General features: G+C 35.2%; 1 protein-coding gene across 25 annotated transcripts in view; it reads left to right on the plus strand.

The window, feature by feature from the left end:
• The window catches only part of LOC123714728 (dystonin), a 256193-nt gene that overhangs the window by 153489 nt on the left and 79274 nt on the right, over window positions 1-23430 (plus strand). For all 25 annotated transcript variants that reach the window (XM_045669172.1, XM_045669170.1, XM_045669187.1 and 22 more), the window contains 19 exons: window positions 39-232; window positions 995-1080; window positions 3003-3190; window positions 3265-3396; window positions 3671-3840; window positions 4037-4258; window positions 4376-4580; window positions 4822-4926; window positions 5001-5119; window positions 6227-6371; window positions 7823-7939; window positions 8046-8170; window positions 8804-9032; window positions 9816-9995; window positions 11379-11471; window positions 12362-12536; window positions 20719-20934; window positions 21218-21314; window positions 22733-22853. In XM_045669172.1, the coding sequence (XP_045525128.1) occupies window positions 39-232; window positions 995-1080; window positions 3003-3190; window positions 3265-3396; window positions 3671-3840; window positions 4037-4258; window positions 4376-4580; window positions 4822-4926; window positions 5001-5119; window positions 6227-6371; window positions 7823-7939; window positions 8046-8170; window positions 8804-9032; window positions 9816-9995; window positions 11379-11471; window positions 12362-12536; window positions 20719-20934; window positions 21218-21314; window positions 22733-22853 (2919 nt within the window). The remainder of the gene's footprint in view (window positions 1-38; window positions 233-994; window positions 1081-3002; window positions 3191-3264; window positions 3397-3670; window positions 3841-4036; window positions 4259-4375; window positions 4581-4821; window positions 4927-5000; window positions 5120-6226; window positions 6372-7822; window positions 7940-8045; window positions 8171-8803; window positions 9033-9815; window positions 9996-11378; window positions 11472-12361; window positions 12537-20718; window positions 20935-21217; window positions 21315-22732; window positions 22854-23430) is intronic.

Below are 23430 nucleotides of genomic sequence, written 5' to 3' on the forward strand. Positions count from 1 at the left end.
TTCGTTATTTATTTATATCTTTATATCTCTTGTTTCAGATATCCGACATAGTGGTTGGCCAGGAACCTAACGTAACGGCCCGGGAAGCCTTGCTAAGCTGGGCCCGTCGCTCAACAGCCAAGTACCCTGGAGTCAGAGTATCAGACTTCACGTCTTCGTGGCGAGATGGACTGGCCTTCAATGCGCTGATACACAGGAACCGCCCCGATCTGATTGACTGGCGTAATATCAGGTAGCATTCACGTTTCAGTAATATGTACCTATATAGTGTAGTTTAAGACTGAATTTCAAAAGATATTATTTATTTACGGCTTACGTATGGCCAAATTCAACTAAAGTCTGTGTTCCTGGTTTATCATGATTTTATTTTTACTCTATATTAACTAGGGAATGCAATCCCGACTCGGGATCGTGAATTCGAGATCCCGAAATTTTCGGGATCCCGTATAGTTTAAAAAAAAATTCACATGACTGGAATACGATGAAAACTGCATGTTTGTCATAGTGTATATATGTAAATAAAATATTATTTGAAAGAAAACAAAAGCCTGTGTCCTTTAATATTACGAACTAAACAACTAACAATTTTAATTACATGAACATAATCAAAACAAAAGTAGGTATAGCTCAAGGAGATTAAAATTGGTGTTTTTGAAAGTAACTTCTAAAAAAAGAGTATCTTCTAAAGTGTCTCAAGAGTGCTATCTGCTAACCGGCATCTAATGTCCATTGCAACGTGCAATGTCGCGTGAAGAGTCCCGAGCGGATGTGTGTAGAACCGCTGACCATTGCAGCCCAATCCCGTCAATCTCGAACGGGATTACACGGGATCTCGCGAGATCGGGATTGCATTCCCTAATATTAACCACTCGCATACAACAATAGAATATAAGCGAAAATGTTAATTGCCGATTAACCGGCACTAACCGGAAGCCTGAGTGAGCAAATATTATAAAACTATTTAAAATGAAACTAAAGTTATTTTTATATGCAGATCGCGGCAGGTTCGTGAGCGCTTGGAGACAGCTTTCCACGTGGTCGAAAAGGAGTACGGAGTGACCAGATTGCTAGATCCCGAAGGTAATGTATAGAAAATGTAATAATAATAATACCAGTGGCGCTACAATGCCTCATAGGCAAGCTGACTCCTGTGCCCCACAAGGGTCGTTGTTTCTTTACAAGTCAAATAAATGTTAATTGCGCATATGAAGAATCCATGGGCGATGCGATGACTGCCTTATATGGGCGTCCCTTAGGCTCGTCTGTCTCCCTATTATATATTAAAAAACTACTAGGCTACGACTTTCTGTAATACCATTTAATATTTTCGTAAAATATTTTCACAATTTCTCAGGAGACTGAACAATTTGTAACTTAAGAACACAATAACGATAGAATATTCTTCTAACAATACACTTTGGATTATATTATAATAAAAAATAATTATTTGTTAGACTCAATATACATTTCGTTGTATAAATCCCAGACGATCTAAGAATAGCTAGTCGGGGTTTGATTCACTCGCTTCTAAATGTTAAGGATCAGAAGTGAACGTAAAATTGCAATATCTTATTGTCTTGCCTCTCCATTATTTACGCTAGGCCTTTGCCCTTGTGTATGTGTTTTAATACTATGTTCATATGTTTGTATAATAAAGAACACTAACTTTTTTTTAATCAAAAAATTAGTAAATTAGACGCAGGGATAGCGGTTGCATTTTAAACTATATTTCTTTTAGAGTTTGTTCATTAATAACATAGAATAATACAAAACCTCTTTATATAAAGCTAGAACTTGAAGAAGTTAATTACAAATACATTACAATTATACTCACTCTTGTCAAAAAGGTCTAAGGTCTTTTAAAACTCTTTTGCATTAACATTTCTTAACCATATCCTGTCCATCAGGATACCACAGTCACCATCAGGTGACTTTAATAATTCTTTTATTACCTTTTAATTGTGTTGCATCGCAGTTCATGAGATCAACTTCATCCTTGAGATTAGCTTTATAGTATTTTATTAATCATCATATTTTCTTTCCGTTTTTTTTGCTTACTTTGCCTGGCATAGATCGGTTGTTAGCGATAAGGGATTGTATCCCTGTTTAATCAGTTGCCATCGAAAATTCGCAATATTAGCGTGTTTGACAGGCTCAAGGGGGCATTAAAAATGCTTTTTAGAGTGAATCTAGTGGACTAATATTGGGACGTGTATCTTGCTCGTAGATACATAATATAAAGTTTCTCATGTAAATAAAATATAATTTTAAAATGAGAAATAAAGTACTTTAAACATTATTTTAATTAAATTTTTGTTATGTATTATGTTATTTGCTTTTTTTATAAATGTTACGAAGTGTCAATAAATAAATTGGACTCAGAGTCCAGACTTTGCGCTGTCTGTCGCGTCTCAATCATAACGAACGATTTAAATCTCACTCTAAGATATCATTTTTTTTGGGGAAAAAAATTGGTATTAAAGTTAAACAATGGTTTTGTGAAAAATAGGGAGATGTTAAGTGAATAGTTTTGATTGAAATATATCCTCTTAAACTACATTTGCCATCGAATAAAGGATTCAACCTCTATAGCATATCAATTGACGTCACTGATTCCTAGTACCTGGTAATGCGTGAACCACACTTCCAAACCTGTATGCAACCGGCGTCGCACTTGCTCCATATTTTATCGAACTGTTGCAATCTGAGGTTGGGGCAGCGCATGCTATTTACGCTTTTTCGTATTAAGTCCTCTTCCATCCGGGATCCAGAGCAACAGGAGTTGGGTGACACTGAGTTCCTTAATGTTCTCTGTACGTTCTCTGTCGTGGTCAATTATGGGTAGATTTGTATACTTTTTTGTTGGTTATCTCAAACTTGTTGCGTCGTTGTATTGTTGTGGCTATCCTGAGTCAACCGCTGAAGCAAGATAAATATATCCGAGGATTTTTGTCATTTTAATATGCTTTCCATCAGAGACTAACTTATATCTTTTGTTGCAGATGTCGACACACACGAACCAGACGAAAAGTCCCTCATCACGTACATCTCCTCGCTATACGAGACCTTCCCGGAACCACCAGCGGTTCACCCGCTCTTCGACGCTGAGTCCCAGCGAAGAGCCGCAGCGTACACTGAAAATGCCGCTCAACATCGCGCCTGGCTGCACGAGAAATGCTCCCTCATGCAGGTGAATATCAACCTTAGTTTCATAGTTATGATTTCTATAATCGCGTTTCATATTTTAAACCCATAAAATTACAGGACCGTGCTTTCCCGTCTACTTTGATCGAGATGAAGAAGCTGCTAAGTGAGAGCACGCGTTTTCGCAACGAGGAGGTGCCGCTCCGACAGAGGGACAAACAAAAACTCTTCCACCAATACAGGGAATTAGAGGTGAGAATTGTATAATCTGTTTACATCCAGGGCGTGCCAGATAAGGGATCAAATTTTAGCCTCTATTCAATTTATCGGACTCATTCCACTAGCTCATTGACTGGAAAGTATTTGATATGCCACGAGTCCTGCCATTCCTTGGCTGCCTTTTCTACGCAGTAAGGTCAGCGCTAGACTAACGTAACGGGATATTTTATCTTTGCAAACATATCACATACTGGATGGTAACATTAGAACGAATTACTAACCTACTAAAATTAATTTAACTTTTCAGAAATATTTCGAAACTGTCGGCGAAATAGAAATAGAGCCTAGTCTTCGGCCTGATGCTTTGGAGCAGGCGTGGTCTCGCCTCATGATGGCGCAGCAGGAAAGAGATCGCGATTTGGCAGACGAAATACGAAGACTCGAGAGGCTGCAGCGGCTAGCTGAGAAATTGCACAGGTACTGTCATCTAGTGTGTAGTTCCGTAACCCGCCTTTAGGAGATAAGATTTTAACATATTTTAATGATCAAAATGAATGCTTTTGATGGTTTTTAATAATCTCTTAATAAGACACCCAGCGTTTTTCAACACTTGTAAATAATGAATTCAAAAATAATGTATAAAATATATAGGCTAAAGAATTTAAATTTCCAGGGACATAAAACAAACTGAATCCGGTCTGGACAACGTTGAAAGACACATCGAAAGTGAGATCCGTCGAGTCGAAAGAGGGGTTCATCCGGCAGAAGCCAAAATGGCGGCGGAACAGATCGAACAGGAGTTGAGGACTATGGAACATACCATTCAAGAGATGTTCCAGGATTCCCAGGCGTTAAGGGAGGGACGGTATCCCCAGGCCAGCGAGTTGCAGAGACGGTGAGTTTGCCCACGGATTTTTATATAGAAAGGACTAACAGATAGTAGGATAATGGGAAAATTTACCTAGAGTATAGTGCGTTCTGCCTTTAAGATTAAATTGTGGTAATCTTTCAGGGTCCAACAAGTCCACGACAGGTGGATAAACGCACGTCAATCGTTCACGGGGCGATTGGTACCAAGATTATCAACAGTGCGAATGCCGGTACAGCAGACCACAGTACGAAGGGAGACCCGCACGGTCCTGGAGACCAGGGTGCATGATACCGACCCCAGATTCCAGCAATTGCATGATGCCACTAAGTGGTGTAAGGAACGATTGGTAAGTGGAAATAAAAATTTTTTATAAGCGTAATTTTGCTGTTTTTACTGAAAGGTTCCACCGATACCTGATAAGTCATAAGTTTGACAAGTAATACGTAAAATCATTACGTAAAATACATGTATATGTGCGCTGTAAAAATGTTATACAAATGTTCTACGCAGACGTTATCGTTTGATAATAAAATATATTTATTTATTTCATAATAATTGAATTGATACCAAAATTTTGTTATTTACAGAAAAAGCTTCACGAATCCGAATACGGCTCTGACCTGCCGAGTGTACAACACGAGTTGGACAAACACCAACGCGAACATAAGCAAATCGACCAGTTCCATTCAAAGGTATGCAGAATTTACATGATATTTTAGTAAATATTAAATATATTTTAAATTAAATATCTTTTTTTTTATGTCAGGTGGAACAGTGCGTACACAACAGAGCCAACTTTAGCGGTGAAGAACTGAACCTTTACAATCAACATCTCAGTCAGTTACAAAAGTTGTATGCTGACTTGCTCTCCACCAGCACTAAACGGTAATATTTAACTTGCATTAAAACTATTTTTTTTTAAACGCCATCTTTTAGCCGTGCTTAACAACACTGTATAACTGTCTTAGTATCATCGGAATTAAATATGAAGTTTTTCCTAAATTTGTATCTGAACAAGTTGATTGTTCGTTTTTGTCTGTTTAAAATCAAATTTCAGCTAATTTATATAAACGCCATCTACCGGGAAAGATTTTAACTTAGCTGGAAAGTGGTTAGGGTTCATGTATTGATGCTGTTAGGATTACTTTTCCGTTCCACCTCGACGTCCATCGGTCCACAACTGACCTTTTAAGGCAGTTTATGTCGCGTACCACCACTTTATTGAACCAGCTCACTGAAGTATTCCGAACCTATTCGACTTAGGGTCCGTCAAGAAAAGAGCGGCAACGCTCACGGGCACTCTGGATTTGGAATTGTCCATGGGCAGCGGTATCACTCAACATCAGATAAGCATCCTGACCGTTTTGCCCAGTTGTATCAGAAAAACACATCGCTTTAGAAGAAATAGCAGTCATGTCAGTTCAATGACTTGAATTAAAACATAAATTGGTTTATTAGTTGGCTAAAGTAATGTTTTTTCTTTATCAATTTGCCATTCAAAAACAAAAATAAAGGCAATTCTTTGTCTGTTGAACGTGTTTATATTGAAATATTTTTAAATAAACTTTTTTACTTAGATGTCATTCAATACTTCCTTTATTTGCCACAAAACTTAAAACATATGCATACAACTTATAGAACATTTTAACATTATCTATTAGCTTGAACAAAAATGTATGTCGGAAATATATTGTCAGTCTATTGTCATTAGCGGGCTTAGTGGGCGTCATGTGGGTAAATAGCGAACGCAAAAGACACTAATAATTACCGTACAATATTTAATTAAGATTGATCCAGAGCATTACGGGTTCCCACTCAATGCTTGTTCAGCTCGGATTGGTCGCAACAATTAAATAGTAATAAAAAAACTAATCGAATTAAAATAAATTATTATTTTCAAAATTAATAGAAGATATCTCAATGATTATATAATGCAACAATAAAAATGACAATCCGAGCATTGCCTGACATATTCAAAATTTCTTATTACAGTATATCAGACCTGGACGCGCTCCAAGACTTCCTCCAATCCGCGACAGCAGAGCTCAACTGGCTCAACGAAAAGGAACAAGTCGAACTGTCCCGCGACTGGGCCGACCCACACATCAATCTACCCGCAGTTCAGCACTATTATGAGGTAATTGTTAACTACCCACACTTGCATGTTTCATTCGTTGTCATTCACATGTCCATTGATTTTTTTCATACTTTTGATGTTGAAGAATGTTGAAGAGCTATATTCTTCTAAATCTATAAAAGAATATATAAGCCTTGATCCTAAACTTAGATGTTATTTAACTTGTCCCTATATTATACATTTTAATATTTTTTTGGGTCGATTCTTAAGGGTATAGGGCATGGTAAAAGTATGAGTGTGACAGTATTTTTATAAAACAAATGAAAACCTGTCTGTATTAAGAAATAAAAAGAATGTTTGACTAAAGTCTTTTAAAAAAATATACTATTCGACTATCAGCTACTTGCCGACAATAAATAATTGTTTTTGGCTTTTTTAGTTGATGGTATTGAATATTATGAATATTGTATATTTTGGGGACATAGTTAGGTACCATCTCATCTGTACATTATCTTCTCGTTGTAATATAGCTGGATAAGTTATGTTACGATTATTTATTTAATGTTTTATTTTCTTTCCGCGCAAGCATTCATTCGGAGATGATAGAGAGGTTTGTTTTTCACTTTTCATTTACTTTTATTTAATTTTTTAGGCTATATGCTGTTATTTATAATCACGTCTAAGACGATAGGCTCTTCATATAAATGTTCGATTAAGGTTGAAGGATTTTTTTTCACACTTGGCCACTTAATTCGAACTAAAGCGATATATTTCAAAGTAATTTGTATTTTTGCATTTGAAAGAGAATCCTTTGAGTATCTATCGGTCTCAATCTCTACTGAAACACTGTTAGACTCAAACTAAAAATTACTTTCTTCATATAGTATGTACGTCAACAGAAAATATGTTAAATTTATTCTTAATTTACATTTACTACCATGGGCGTTGAGCAGGCAAGAAGAGCTGGCAAGAAACTCTTCACCACTCTTTTTAATCGCCAAGTTTTGACTTATATAAATTGATTGAAATGGAGCAAAACAATCCCAAGGATTAGGATTCTTTAAATATTCGTCAAATTTATAAAAAGCTTTATTGATTAATTATGACTATTTAGTGATAATTCTTTAATTTCCCTTGGGAGTTTGTTGTAAAAACGGATACAATTATAAGGAGTGGTTTATCTTTTGAAGCCTGGCTGGTCGTACGCTTAGATTAGTTCTGTTTCGAGTATAATACTGATGAAAATCACCATTTGTTTTAAAATCGTTTATATTTTTTTTACATACAACAAGGCTTCAATAATATATATTTAATTCCTTAAACTAATTCCGTACCGACACCTTTGGGGAAACTCAAAAACAAATATGAAACTTCAAAAGAAATTGAATTAACAGTCTTGACATTTAAGTACCGAACAAGTTCTAAATACTTGGTTCTAGTTGTATTCGTGTTTAAATTTGAAACTCGATTTTACTTTGAAATGACGTCATCTAACTAATCACTATCTTCAGCAACTGATGTCATCCTTGGAGAAAAGAGAGCTGCAGTTCAGCAATGTCATAGACCGAGGCGAAGCGCTCATAGCACAACACCATCCAGCCATGAAGACGATCGAAGCTCATTTACAGGTGAATTAGATAATACATGTGTAGCCCGATAAGGAGCTAGCTTTTTTTGATTTAAAAATATCTTCCTCTAAAATGTTCTTTAACATGAAACGTTAATCTAAAACAGGTGATGCAATCCCAATGGGCGTGGGTGCTGCAACTCACTCTCTGTTTGGAGACACATCTCAAACACACGACGCACTATCACAATTTCTTCGAGCAAGTCAAGGAAGCTGAGAAATGGATACAAAAGTACGTGGTCTACAACTTTAAAAAAAAAAATATTATAGAATTACCATCATACGCAATTTTGCGTATGATGGTAATTGTAATATTGATAAACTACCTATTCAATGAAATAAGAAGATAATTTGAGGAGAAAAGGATTTTTGATATGAAAATTGTTTCCTAATAATTTGCCTTGCAATTAATAAGCGCGGCTGCAAATCAGACTAATCCCTTTGGAGTAGTCTCTTGTGCTGTGGGGCTAATTAACCCCCAGTGCTCGGGGTGTCCCCAGAGCTGTCCCCGATTTTTTTTTAATATTTATTCTTATTATTATCTAACTATGAGAATATTGATATTTTCCACCTCAACATAGAAGATGTGAGGAAGTTTTTGAAGAGGCGGGAAGTTTCTGATTTTGTTTAAGCAGTAATTTGAAATATTAATTATTATTTGTTAAATTTCAGTTTTCTTAACATATTTTTTTTATATATATTTTGTCTATAAATGTACTTAGTAGTAATCTGTTTTGGCTTTCTGTATTGACTAAGCGTTTTGTTTTATAATGTGTATGTTTACTGTAAGATTACTAGTCATTAAATAAAAAAAATTATTATAAAACTGTGATCGTAAAGAAAATAATTTATTTCTCAATTACAGGCGCGAAGAAGCCCTAAACACAACCTTCTCCCAATCGGAGTTCACCCTGGACCAGGGCGAGCGTCTACTCAAGGGCATGCAGGACCTTCGCGAAGAGTTGAACCAGCATGGAGCTGGAGTCTCCCGTCTCGTGGAAGAGTCGCAGGAGATCAGACCTGTGAAGCAACGCCGGGCACCAATCACCAGGCCGTTGAGAGCCGAAACTGTCTGCGCTTATAAACATGCTAACGTACGTATTTTTTTTTAAATAACTTCAATTCAAATTTAAAGCACTTATTTATGTCAGATATGTTTTTACTAGTACTCGACCTCCGACCGAGTGAACCTCCTCCAAATTCTTCCAATTGTCCCTATTCCTTGCGACAACTTTCCAATTTTTTCCCGCTAACCTTTTTATTTTGTCTTCCCAAGTTTTGGGTGGGCATCCTCTCTTTTTTCTTCCCACTGGGCCATTCCAATTAAGGATCTTTTTGACCTATCTGCCATCACTAATGCGGCCAATATGAAACACCAATACTATATGCAAATCGAATGTCTTGGATTCGATTGCAGAAAAATATTATCGCACAACATTCATTGTCGATAAGAAGTGTACGATATAAACGGTTGAAAAGTATGAAGGCCAACATATAGAAAAAGCTTTTTTTTTATAGAAGCTCATTTGATTGCCTTCGATAGCGATACAACGATTATAGCGGTCATACAATTTACGATACCATTTTTATAGTACGGCGATTACCTCCTAATCAGCGCAAACGCTGTCCAGCGACAATTCTCTTGAGGTCTGAGAACAGAAATGAGTCGCTGGGGGGCAAATCTTTTCATAAAATTCGGATTTATTTCGCTTGAACAGCTTCGAATACTACTCAAAATCAGGAATTCGTTGTTGTTTATCGATTGTGGGCTCAAAAGAAGCTGAACACTTGAAAATAAATTTATTGCGCATATATGCGTATGCGCAACATGAAATTAAATGAAAAATTGTTATATTAATAATAACTTAAACATACAGGTGGCGATAGAAAAAGGTTCAGCCGTGACAGTGGTGGACAACTCCGGCAGAAGCCGTTGGCGCGTGCGCCTGGGAGGGGCCGGTACCGAGGTACAGTTGCCTGGTGCCGTCGTAGCTCTTCCGCCTCCTTGCCAGGAAGCCATCGATGCTGCAAGTCGGCTGAGGAATGCCTATGATAGGGTAAGATAAACTTCTGCTGTACCTTTAACAGGCTTTAATCGAAATGTCGAGTTATTTGAATAATAGATATATTAATATATGTTCTGAGAGGAAATTGCTGCATACGTTTGTGTCCTAATACGCTAAAAAAACTGCTTTTTTCTCTTCGGGTGCTTGGACACGACGGACGTGTGTAAATCATCCTCGATTGATTTGTTTTCTAAATTAACTATTATAATTATAATTTATTATTATATCTAATGCTCCACTTTGGTATTTTATACTACTGAAAAAGTAATATAAAGCATATTCTAGACTTGATAAATTTAAAAGTTTCACTGAGTCGTACGCCTCAATTTTATACCTTGCTAAAGTACTACTTGGTTATAAATGAATAAAAGAACAGTGTTATCTACGCAAATATAAATGCAATTAAACAAACATTATTTGACCTAGTATGACTCAGTGCAAATAAGCGATTAAGCAGATTTCAATAATGTTTATATTTTATATTATCGTGCAATCGGTATTTTGTTCTTCGGTATGATTTCATTCAAACCGATAATTTCTATTAGTACAAAGACCAATTGTATACCAAGTTTGGACTGTGATTGTTATTTTTTTTTTAATACATGTGTATTGACTGAGACAACAATCATAATGAACTATGTTTAATTTACTTAAAAACTATATTTAACATAAAAATACACTCTGTTCGTATCTTGTATTTTTTATATTTAACTTCATAATACGTAGAAAATTATGGTTGAAGTAATAAATGTTTGTAGGGAACATATTTGTGTAATTGTATGTTTATATAATTTTTCTTTAAATCTTTTTGTTTGATAATAATTAATAAAATAAATAAACATATGTTTATTCATTATAACAATGCATTATAAGTAAAAAACTGTGTCCGGCTTCTCGGCTCTTCCATAGCTGATTCCATAAAATGTTTTTTTTTCAATTACAATTTTTAAACGGTTTACAACACGTGTGAGTGCATGAGTGTGTGTGTAGGTGTATATGAGTCAGTGTGTGAAATGTTACGCCTGAGGAGCGTACAACTCTAGTGAGTCCAGTAGTCCCTTAATGGTTTTTGTACATAGTGGAAGGTGAGCCGGTAGATATTATTATATTACACTTATATTTTTTAAGAGTTATTACAATATTTATATAACTCTACTAGTTATAGTGACCAAGAGGCCGCCTAAACCACAGAAAAAAATCACTTACGATTGTCAAACGATATGTTTTCTTGCAAATTCAAGAAAGGTTGATATTTCGTATTCAATATTGGGATTGTACAAACCGGTAAATTCTCTTCGATACTCAGTCATGTGTTTGTGTGTATGCAGGAATGTGTGTTTTGTGTTTTCAATTTTGTTTTTCTGTGTGTTAAAGGTGATACAATTATGGCAGAGGAAGCAGTTACGGATGAGACAGAATATGATCTTCGCGACCATTAAGGTTGTTAAGGGTTGGGACTTCCCACAAGTAAGTGAATAATTATAATAAACATAAAGTGGTTTATTCAGATTGGTTAATTATAAAAAAAAAATATTGTATTAATTAATTATTATAACTAAACTATCATTATTTTGTATGAAAGAAGAAATTAATTGAAATATGCAATTTCTTCGATTAATTACAACTTAAAAGTAATAATGCGCTTTTAAGAACTTAAAATAAATCCGCCATAAGCCGATCGTGCCTCTCTATCGCTTATTCCGCGATCTCGCTTGCACGCTCGGCTCAGGCGGAACGTGACAATGAGTCATGTTTTTTCGTGCGTGCAACCGGCGTTCATCAATTATATATATATATATATATATATAAAGAAGAAATTAATTGAAATATGCAATTTCTTCGATTAATTACAAGTTAAAACTAACAATTCGCTTTTAAGAACTTAAAATAAATCCGCCATAAGCCGATCGTGCCTCTCTATCGCTTCTTCCGCGATCTCGCTTGCACGCTCGGCTCAGGCGGAACGTGACAATGAATCATGTTTTTCGTGCGTGCAACCGGCGTTATATATATATATATATATATAATTGATGAACGCCGGTTCAAACGAAACGAACGAACGAAACGAAAATTGATATATATATATATATATATATATATATATCAATTTTCTTTTCACGTCAATTTCAAAATTTCATATCAGATTTTCAAATATCATAGCAATGCAAATGCCAATGAATTGTCATAATAATTCGAACAGTTATGTTATTAATAATTGTTGTCAAAACTTATGAGTCTAAATAATCTTAATTAAATATTCTTTGTGATTTTATCCTTAAACCAAACAAAACTGTATCAACGCTCTAGCTTAAAATCATAAATACTTTTTTTTTAATCACTTTAAAATGTCTCCCAAGTTCGTGGCCATGGGCGCTGAGCAGCGTCAGGCCATCCGTCGCGCATTAAACGAAGACGCCGAGAAGCTCCTGGCTGAGGGTGATCCAGCTGATCCCCAGTTGAGAAGACTGAGACGGGAGATTGATGAAGTGAACCGCTTGTTTGACGAGTTTGAACGACGAGCGAGGGCTGAAGGTAAGTCTTATTCAGAAAATATAGAATATTATTGTTTTTTATTCCCATTATCCAAGCCAAGCAAAATTTAGTAACCAATAGAGCAGTGTTGGCCTAGTGACTCGAACGGTGACACAAAACTACCCAAAAAGTCAACGGCGTGAGGCTGATCACCTACTTGCCTTTTAGATTGACAAATTATCATGAAACAGACTCAGGAATCTGGTTTATATTATAGTAATGAATGAAATGTTCTAGGATTATTCTCGCGAGCAAAGCTCTAACGTAGCCACGGTTGCCAAAAACCAATAATTAACCAATTGCCTCAACAATTGTTTAATTTATTTAACAATTATTGGTAACGTTATTTTCGAAGTTGCGCAAGATCAATGATCTTCTGTATTTTTCTTAAACTAACCGTTCAGACCAGGGCTGGATTTATTTGTGTCATAGAAAACTGTAATGTATCGGTTTGCTCTATTGTCATTAGTTTCTGCAGCGTACGCGAACTTTTACGGATAACTAATTTTAAAAAAATATTCATCAGGGATTATGTAGTATAATAATGAAAGAATTATTCAAATCGGTCCAGTGGTTTTGAAGCCAAGTCAAATAAACAATCAAACGCTATGATATTAGTGTGGACGCAGAGCTGTTTTGTTTTAATTCGTTAACAGTTAAGTCTATAAAACAATTTAGGGTCTTACAAAGCTGGCATATCAGCCTAGAATGGGCGACGTTAAGTCGACTAGTTATTTTGTTTTAGAAACATTTTGGTATGAAAAATTTGAGCAGCGGTGTAAGTCGTCCCTTATAAATTGTATACTTCCAGTGGTCAAACTTATGATATACAATATTTATTTATATTTTCACGGCAAAGACATACTTTTCCCGTTTCAGCCACTTTCATGTTATTAACCATGCTCGCTATGGTTACTTTTAACTTATCTCTAGTATCTCCTGGATGTGGTCCAGGATTGTATGACAATAATCAAAAAAATATACTAAAGATTCTTTTTTATTTAGTAACTGAATTCTAATTAAATTATACATTATTACAGAGATTTAAAATGTAGGTCACATATATCCAAGAACTAAATAAGGCCTTAACGCAATAATTTATTATTATTTACAATGTGTCATGATAAATATGCCAATTAAACAAGTTAAATTTAGTTCGTCCCGATAGTATATTATCAAGTCAATTAAGATCTGTTCACAAGTTCAAGGGGAGTGACCGATGCGATCATAGAAACATGTATTTATTTTGTTTCGTTCTCGTTCACCTAACATACCTTATACATACTAAAGATAAAGCCAAAGATGGAATACATCTGTTAAAAAGCCGGCAACGTACTCGCGAGCCCTTTGGCATGGAGAGTGTCCATGGGTCCATATCACTAAACATCAGATAAGCCACCTGCCCATTTGCCCTGTTCTATAAAAAAAAATATATAAAAATCTCGTGTCACAATGTTCGTTTCCATACTCCTCCGAAACGAATCAAGCGATTCTTATGAATTTTTTTATACATATTGAGTAAGGCTGAGACTCGGCTACTATCTATATTTCAAACCCCTAAGTGATAAAGGGTGTCCACCCCAAATTTTTGCTTTTTTATGTCTAAAAAGACAATGTTTGTGTTTATACAGACAAACAAAAATTTACACAGCCCTTAATTATCACCCCTCTATGATCAACCCCTATTTTTTTATCATAGTAAATTGGAATTTTATTGTATTAAAAATGTTTACTGGAAATAATATACATGGCAAAACGACGTTTGCCGGGTCAGTTAGTATAGATATAAAAAACGATTTATCATTTACTAAAGGAAAAAATATACAATTAACTAAGTAATAATAGTAGTATTCGGCTGTTTTGTGTGATGGTGTGAAAGTGTGGGGTGTGCTCATGATGCAGAAATTCTTAATACTCCTTTTAAGCATATTACGCGAAAGCTTGAACAAGTCAAGGCCAAAATAGTGGTTGTTGTATATCCGGGCTGTAAGTTTTTTGCATAGTTGCTGTCGATGTGTTTTATAAGCGCTTAAGTATTCAAAAATTATCTATTTTTACGGTGACTAAGGTACCAAGTTTTCGTTAGTCTTTTAGTTAATTTTTTTAATACAAATTTCTTATTCATTCATTAAATTTATGGAAGATTAGATTTGTGTATTTGCCGTCTTGTTGCTTCACACAGATTCTGGATTATTTGAATGCTAATAAAATAGTACAAGTATCCACCCTGTAACGTGATTTCCGTCCTCCGTATAACGCGGTATTTCCCCCCTATAACGCGGAGATTTCCCTTATATCTGTAGTTTTAAATTTATAATGATTTGTCAAGTCCATAATTAGTTTTGAGTACAGTTTCAACTGTATTATAAAATTATATAACCTTATCAAATTTTCGTTCCTAGTTATTGAATTGTTCAAAAATACGGGATTTTTTGGCAATGTGGCGGTAGTAGTATTCTCGTGAATACTCCTACAACGCGATTGCCAATAACGCGGTCCGCGTCTACCGCGTTATATTATTGCATTAGTGTTGCCGTATAAAATTAGAAAAAATAACATAAATGTCTGTCAAGCATTATCTACCACAACATCGTTACAAAGAAAATGTTTCCTGTACACGTGAAGTATTAAAAATAACCCATTGATGTATCATGACTGCGTGTGCGCATCCTACGGGACGATTGTCACTCACAATTAGTACGTCGCGGTGCGTTGCGAGAAAAGTGTTTCTCTTGGCGATTTTAAAAGTATTTGAACTGTTTTCTTAAATTCAGTATTTAGTCAATGTTTTAGTTAAATAATAATTGGACCTTAAATAATACATATTATTAAATTACAAATCGTTATCTATATTTAAGTCTTAATAACAAAAATAAATAAAAACGAAAAAGTATGTAATAAATAATTATTAGTGACATTAGTTCATGATTCTAAATCTATTTTGGATAAATCTTTCTGCCAACCGAAACAATGTAAGTGGGAAGTTGTGAGTAAACAGTGAATGAAACGTTATATTTTGAACCTTATATCAAAGCAATAAGAGCAGAATGAAGAAGATCAAACGAATATTTTCTTTTCGAAAGGGTGGTGAGTCGTTTCTAGTTTAATTGTAATCCTAGCTTCTATCTATCTCAACTTATTAGTTTAAATACACGCTGGTGAGCAGTGTTGGCCTAGACTCTCAACCCTGAGGTCGTAGGTTCGATCTCCGGCTGTGCACCAATGGATCCATGTCTCATTTTATATTCTCGCGAAAGCTGAAGGAAAACATCGTGAGGAAACCGGCTTGCATTAGACACAAAAAAGCTAGGCGTCTGTCAGACAAAGTGTTCACCTACTTGCCTATTAGATTGACAAATTATCATGAAACACTTTCAGCGATCTGAGATCTGATCTGAAACTATAAGTGTTATTGGACACTGTCTTATGTTATTTATATCCTTATTAGTAAATTGCGTTAGATTTCTTACTTATTGGTCTTGATGGCTAGATCGTAATGTTAAATTGTGTCTTTAAAGACAATTTATTAAAAAAAACTGCATAACTTTGGGATTGTGAACGATCAACTCGTTGTTTATTGAGTGTCTTATTTCCCCTTAATAAAGGCTGAACGAAAGAACTTATGGCAAACGAAAGTTAAATGAAGATAAAGATAAATACATTTTCCATAATTTCGCGTTTTTGAAGGCAGTTGCAGTTGTGAAACCAGCTCTCCACTGAAGTACTTTCGAACCACTTCGACTTAGTGTCCTTAAAAATATTAAAAGGCCGAAATCGCACTCGCGAGCCTTCTGGCATTCAGTCCATGGGCCATATTATAAGAAGAAAAATAGTTTCGTATCAATGGACGTAAATACGGAAAGATACTCCTTGCGTGATCTATGTACTTGAACCGATAATAGCGCTTACGTCAGGGGACATCTTGTGATAGTAATCTCGTCTAAGGACTGTAGAAATAGACCATTTATCTGTATATACGCAATGTCATATGTCAAATGAGTTCACGGTGAAAATTTGCTGGAAAGTAACTCAAACTCAAAACGACGCTCTCAATGCCAGAGGGCTCGAGAGTTCGTTGCCGGCCTTTTATGAATTGGCTGCTCTTTTCTTGATCTATGTACAACTTTTCGTATATGTGATTACTGTGTTTAAAACATTTTTAATTGATAAAGACAATCAACACCTTACATTGTATATGTATTAAGAGCCTAAGTGCGGAAACTGAGTCCACCAACCATTATTCGACTACTGTTTCTAACGACTTAACGACTTAACGACTCTCCGACGTTTCGCGTGCTTTACAGCGTGCGTGGTCACGGTGACTGAAGACAAAAGGTCTTGAATGTCAAAATGATCACAGTTGTAGAGAAAGTTGTGTTATCTGTATTTATTTCCCCGGAGTTGGTATCGACTAAAATATGACGGGTTTTTGCAGAAATGAGTCACGGTGTCCTCCGGTTAAAAAATTGTTTTCTTTCATTGTGTAAAAGCTATGTTAACCAAAGACAATACGAAGTCAAAATTATTGGAGTTACCTGTCCACCAGTCATTAATGAAATTTATTTTCCTGTAATTTATGTTCACGAAATCTGGAGTCATCGTCCCGTTATCCGTAAATAAGTTATTTATGTAGGTCACTTACCCCTTTCCAGATTTATAAACTTACGTATACGTTACAAAAATTATTTTGAGTCATCCTTACCACAAAAGCCAAATACATTTACCGACGTTTAAAATGGTACATTAAAGAAGATATTTCGTTAGATATATTTCAATAAAACTTTTACAATTTGATTTAATAAAAATGAATTTGTTTAGTTCAGAGAAACGATTTTAATTAGCTAAAACCTTGTTGCTGATGAAATAGATTTGGATGATATGGTCGAGGAATACAGTCCAGACAAATCTATGGCTTCTAAAATTATAAGGGAAAATAAATACAGATATATATATCGAAGCGTTGTAGCGCCACTGCATTTAATTCATTTCTAAGCATTCATAGCTACAGAAGCAATGAGGCAACAGAGCGGAATATGGAAGAACAGAAATCAGTCGAATACCTGAGAGCAGACTCATCAGAAATTCGGTGTTTTCCATATTTTTATATGGCAATCGTGGTCAAGTCGTGAAGTGTATCGATCGAATATCGAATAATATATCATTTGAAATGTGGCGTTGGAGGAGAATATTGCGGATACCATGGACTGCAAAAATAACCAACAAGATCACCTCAAGACTGTAAAATATCATTTACAAATGGGTACTTTGGCCATATTGCCAGAAGATACCTGAATAGTCTCGACAAAGTGGTAGGAGTAGGGGGGGGGGGAAATCGGGGTCCATTGCCTGCTCAAGTTACTAGCGTTGGTCTTACTGAATCGAGACAATTCTGGCTCTCAACATCCCTGATGCCCGGAGACAAGCGGAAAATAGAAGCGTGTGGAATGGTGTGGTGGTGGAGAGTCAATAATGAAGATTACGAAGCATTCATAGCCCTTCACCTAAACGCTATAATTGGATTAATTGGTTCCCAAATTTCCACCCACCATCTATTTAAGGAATACTGTCATCTGATGTCATTTGCTCAATTCAACGTCCTTGTCACTACCGGAGTCTCAATTTCTTATTTGTAATACGCTTGTGGGAGTACTACAGTGTAGTGAGAATGTTATACAAAATAGTTGTTTTTGTCATATTTGAAATGTTTGTTAACTCTTGATTGAGGGTTCCCATAAAATTTATGGGTCAGATATTAACCTAACGAAATAAGGTATTTGCAAAAGCAATCTTTATGTATTTACTCGGCAACTAGTCATGTACACAAGCTGTATACAAGCTGCACAATCGCTACAAAGGAAAGAAATTTTATGTTTGAAAATATCACACTTAGCATATTTTAATAGATTTGTTTCAAATATAGAACGTTGTACATAAATATAGGGACAATACAGATTTCTACGAACCCTTATACGCAAACTCAAGTAACGCTTTCCTAATATTAATAAATCCTTTGTTAGATAGAGTTCATATCCACTGCATACGTAACTGAACGGAGCCAACCGTTCAATATAAATCTAAAATAAACGGCGGCATGGTCTCGCAAGTTGGTCACTGCGCTTTTTTACTCTGTACGCGTCAGGATTGTTTAGCTGAAACACAAGTTAGTGTTTAATACGAGATGAAACGGATAGTGTATAGAGAGAGAACGCTCCGGAGACGTTGGACCGAGTATCGATTGTCAGGTTTGTCTATGTCTAGAACGTGACCTTGTTTTTTATCTGTATTTTTTTGTTTTATTTCGATTTTCGAATTGCAACGTTATTCGTGGTTACATATAACGCTCTTGTTAATTGAATTTTTATTGAACTTAATCCGTTTTTTTGGTTGTATTATTAGTCCCTTAAGTTTGTTTTGATTCAGTAAATAGAAATTACTACAAGTAAATTGTTTAAATTCGTATAGTCGCGATTGGCTTTGAGGGCTTTTATATATGTTGCTGTCTCCGGTCATCTTTGTTAGTTAGGATTAATAAAAGTATTAATTTTAAAGAAAACATTGTTAAGTGTATATCTCATATCTAATTCGCTATTTTGCTTTCTTTTTTGCTTAGCAAAAAATCTTGTATGTTTTTGAATGTTTTGATACATTTATATTTAACAAAATTTTAATATATTTTACAAAATATAGCTTGAAACATGTACTGTAGATATAGCATTATGTAGAGTGTGGTAATCTTAAAAAAATAATTCTACACTATAATCAGTTCGTACCATCGTCCATATGAACTAGTCACGGGATATTAATAACACCAATTCATGGAAGGGGCTATCTAGGATCAAAGTGGCTGAGTTCTGATCAATACTAGACACTTGTAGCTTACGTCATAAGCACTAGATTTTAAACTTACAGACGTACTGAGATGTCCTTTATGTATTATAGCCTTATATCAGGAATACAAAATATATACATTATAGTTAGGGTTTTTTTCTTAATCTACAATAACCGACTCTATGTGCCGTCAGGCAAAGGCCTCCCCCATTGTCCTCCATTTTTTCTTATTGTATACCAATTTCGTCCAGTCTTTTCAGCCATTTCCATGATTTCATCAGCCAACCTCTGTAGCACCACCTACTTTTCTTTCTTTTCTGGCCTGTTGATGGCCATAGTGTTCCTTCCTTCCTTCCTTCTCTGTCTTTTCTATAGTGTTACAATTTTGCTGCATTTCCATCTGCTCCTCATGTGGTATCAGTTATCGAAGAAACTTTGTAGCTGAGTTGCGCAGTATTTTATATAATACCTTTAGTGATGAGTTAATGGAAGACCTGGAACATTTTATTAACGTCTATCTCTCGCATATAACTATTGTAGTTTGTACTTCTTGCTAGCTTTATTATAATAAAAAGAAGATTTAGGTAAACAGAAAGTGAACTAGCCCCACTAGGATTGCGTGTATTCACGATACTTGACAAAATTTTCTACATAACACATTTTATAATGAAACTATTTTCCGTTTCACTATAAGACTGGTTTGAAGATGTTGTTTTGAATCGTTAGTGAAAAAGTTAAGTTAAGAGCGGGCAGTAAATAAAACACTCATCGTAGATTTGATTCTATCTAAGTATAAAGTGTGTGATGCTGGAATTAAAAACTATAAATATCTATTGATCCATTAAAATTTCAAAGGTTGACTCTAATAAAAACACAAAACAATATAAATTCCTCTATAGAAAACAAAATAGTTTTTTATTTAAATCATGGCGATTACACATAAGGGCCGAGAGATGTCACTAGCGATTTTATGAAATATTGTATATTTTACGAGTTATTTAAAAAAGCATTTGACATTTACTTCATTTTTCTGCGAAACACTGTATCGTCCGTCTCATCTCAGGGGAACTTCAGGCATACGTTTGTTTCCTAATCACTAGTCACAATCATGATTTCATTTTGCTAGCCTAGGGCGCTCTTAATAGGAAGAGAGAACAGCTTTCGTAAACTATGTTTATAACGCATTATTCGCAATTGATTTGTTTGTGTTTTGATTTTTATCATTGATTGATTATTGGACGACTCTTACGCTGATTTTTTTATATCAATCAATACCGATTGTTGTCATTAACCACTGCTGCTATGTAGCATTTGACTGTTGATGTATCTTAAAAGAAATATTTTGCATTTGCAGAAGATTCAAAGAATGCAGCCCGAATTTTCACCGATCAGTCCTCGAACCTCCTGGAACGTTTGGAGGTGTACGAACGTCAGCTGCACGAGAGAATCGCCTCACATATACCCAGAGATCTGGATTCTCTGGAACATCTGGTGCTGCAGCATAAGGATTGGGAGACGAGTCTCCTCGCACTATCGTCTGACGTGGAAGAGGTGCAGACTACGTTTAGAGGTGAGAATGTCTTTATTAAAAATTTATTTAAAGTTATTTAATTTTTTTACCAGTGTGCCAACATTCGCTCGATCGGTGAAAAACGTCGTGAGGAAACCGACAAAATGGTTTAAATAAATCCATTTTAATGTAAATTTGATATTAAATTACTAGGTTACCAAAAAGAAATCTTATAATTTTAAGAAAAAAACCAGATCTCAACCTTGAACTTTTCGATACATATAACAATGAGTGAAATCAATATCTGTAGTTGAAATTAACTATTTTATCGCGTGTTAAATAGGCATTGCTCTGAAAACACCGGCCATGAAGAAAAACCTCGACAAAGTTATGGGCAAATGGAATGATATGCAATCGAAGAGTCAACTGTTCGTCGAAAGGTAAGATTAAATATTATCATTATGGCTTTTTCATTAACTTTAGAAGTTCTAACTCAAATTTGAGAGGTTCTAAAACACATTTAAATTGTAATATATATATGTCGTAGCCAACTAGCTTAATTAGCCGTTCAATTAACAGCCTAGCCTTTTAACTAAACGGCGCCGTTTAACTAACGGCCTCAAAATATTCAGCCGTAGCGTTTGTTACAATATGTAATAAACTGACTGGCTACTGCTTAGGCCATTCGTGCGATAGAATCATTATTTGGCATTAATAAAAAAGATGAAATGAAAACATGACATTAAAAAATATTTCTTTTAAAATTAAATTGCTTAACACTCTTACATTTTACTTGTTGTTTTTCATGAAACTTTGAAAAACACCATCAAAGTTGTAGTTTGCCTACGCCTTTTGACAGTTAGGAGAGTTTCGTTTCGAGTTTGAGAGTGGCAGACAGAGAAACTAAATTTAAATTAACAGTCAACAGGCTAGGCAAGTAATGAAACATCATCGATCCAAGTCATTTGCCTAGCTGTTTGATCGTCTGGCTGAACATCTTTCAGGCCGTTAGTTAAACGGCTAGGCTGTTAATTGAACAGCTAATTAAGGTAGTTGGCTGAGACAGCTACACTCAATTGATCATTGAATCATTATTATCTAATAGTCAAAATTTGAGTAAATTAAAAGTAGGAATATTATGAATGTATATTATGGTCGTAAAAGAAACATGTATTCCTTGCAAAAACCATTGAATGTGATATTTGTAAATGTTGATGTGTTGCATAGGAAGTTGTTTTTACATACAATCGCAGTTATTTCAATTTAGTACCCAATATATTCTTGTTCTAAATGTATTTTTAGAAAATATTTGAGCCTTATACCTTGGCATCAAAACGGTTGAAATAAAAGCTGGAAGAGTTGCTTTGTAATTAAAGTTTGCGATTTGGTACGGCAATAGAAGCAAAACGTCTACTCCCTGGTCTAGTTTTTATTTCTTCCTTGAAATCTGAGAAATGTTTTATAAAGAGAAAACCATAAAAAACAGTTTTTTTTAGTACTTAGGTTTTTATTCCAGAAAATCGACTAGTCACTACGGGATGGCAACATTTTCCGTATATGTATGTAGCTACTCAAAAGGTAGACACAAAAATCATTGTTAGACGGTAGTTTCCGGGGCAGTTAGTATATATAAACTATCTCTCTCTTAAATCGGCAGCTCATGTCAACGAAGCAACTGGAGCGGACTATCTTTTTACACTGATTTCTGTCCAGTGCCTCTCTTATGACAGTGTACAGGACGATGAGTCTTTAACTTGACCGGTCCATCTAGTTGCTGAACGGCCACGTGATTGCTGTCTGTGTTACCAACCACGCTGCGCATTGAATATAAACTATATATGAATATATTTATTTACAGATTGAAGTTTGTCGAAATTGTGGTGAACAGTATGGAGGACAATAACCAAACGATATCCGAATTCGAAATCAAATTGGCGCAATTCAACGACTTGCCCAACGATGTTGAGTTACTTAAAGATGTAAGTACTTTTTTTAATGATGTTAACCATATCTGATGTTAAGTGATACCGCCAATGACACTGCCAGAAGGCTCGCAAGTGCGTGACCGCCTTTTAAGAATCGGTACGCTCGAAATAATTCGAATAATTCAGCAATTTAATATAAATATGAAAATATACTTTTGGTAATTTTATTGCACACAAGAATTAATACACGGCCCTAAGATCTGTGGCGATATCGGGACAATGGTGGTGGAGATGAAATCGACTTGTAGTTCGAACCGGAAGTAGTGTATACTCTACACAGGTTAAGGGTACGATTTTCCTACACACAAGGTGTTAAAATTATTATCAAAATAATAATTCTTTAATGTGCTAAAGGTGACATCTGTTGGCAACTGTTTGTAACTCTCATAAATATTATTCTGTTGTTTGTGTATAAAGTAAATGAAGTTTGTTAGTCTTTTTACAACCTCTAAGCGTGTTTTACGACAAGGCGATCTAAGGTAACCACTTCTCCCAATATTGCCTCTGATTTTAGGGCCCTAGACGATTTTAATCTAGTTTTAAAATAAATAAAAGGTACTACAACCTTTTT

The sequence above is a fragment of the Pieris brassicae genome, chromosome 9 (assembly GCF_905147105.1).
Source record: "Pieris brassicae chromosome 9, ilPieBrab1.1, whole genome shotgun sequence".
NCBI classification, from domain to species: domain Eukaryota; kingdom Metazoa; phylum Arthropoda; class Insecta; order Lepidoptera; family Pieridae; genus Pieris; species Pieris brassicae.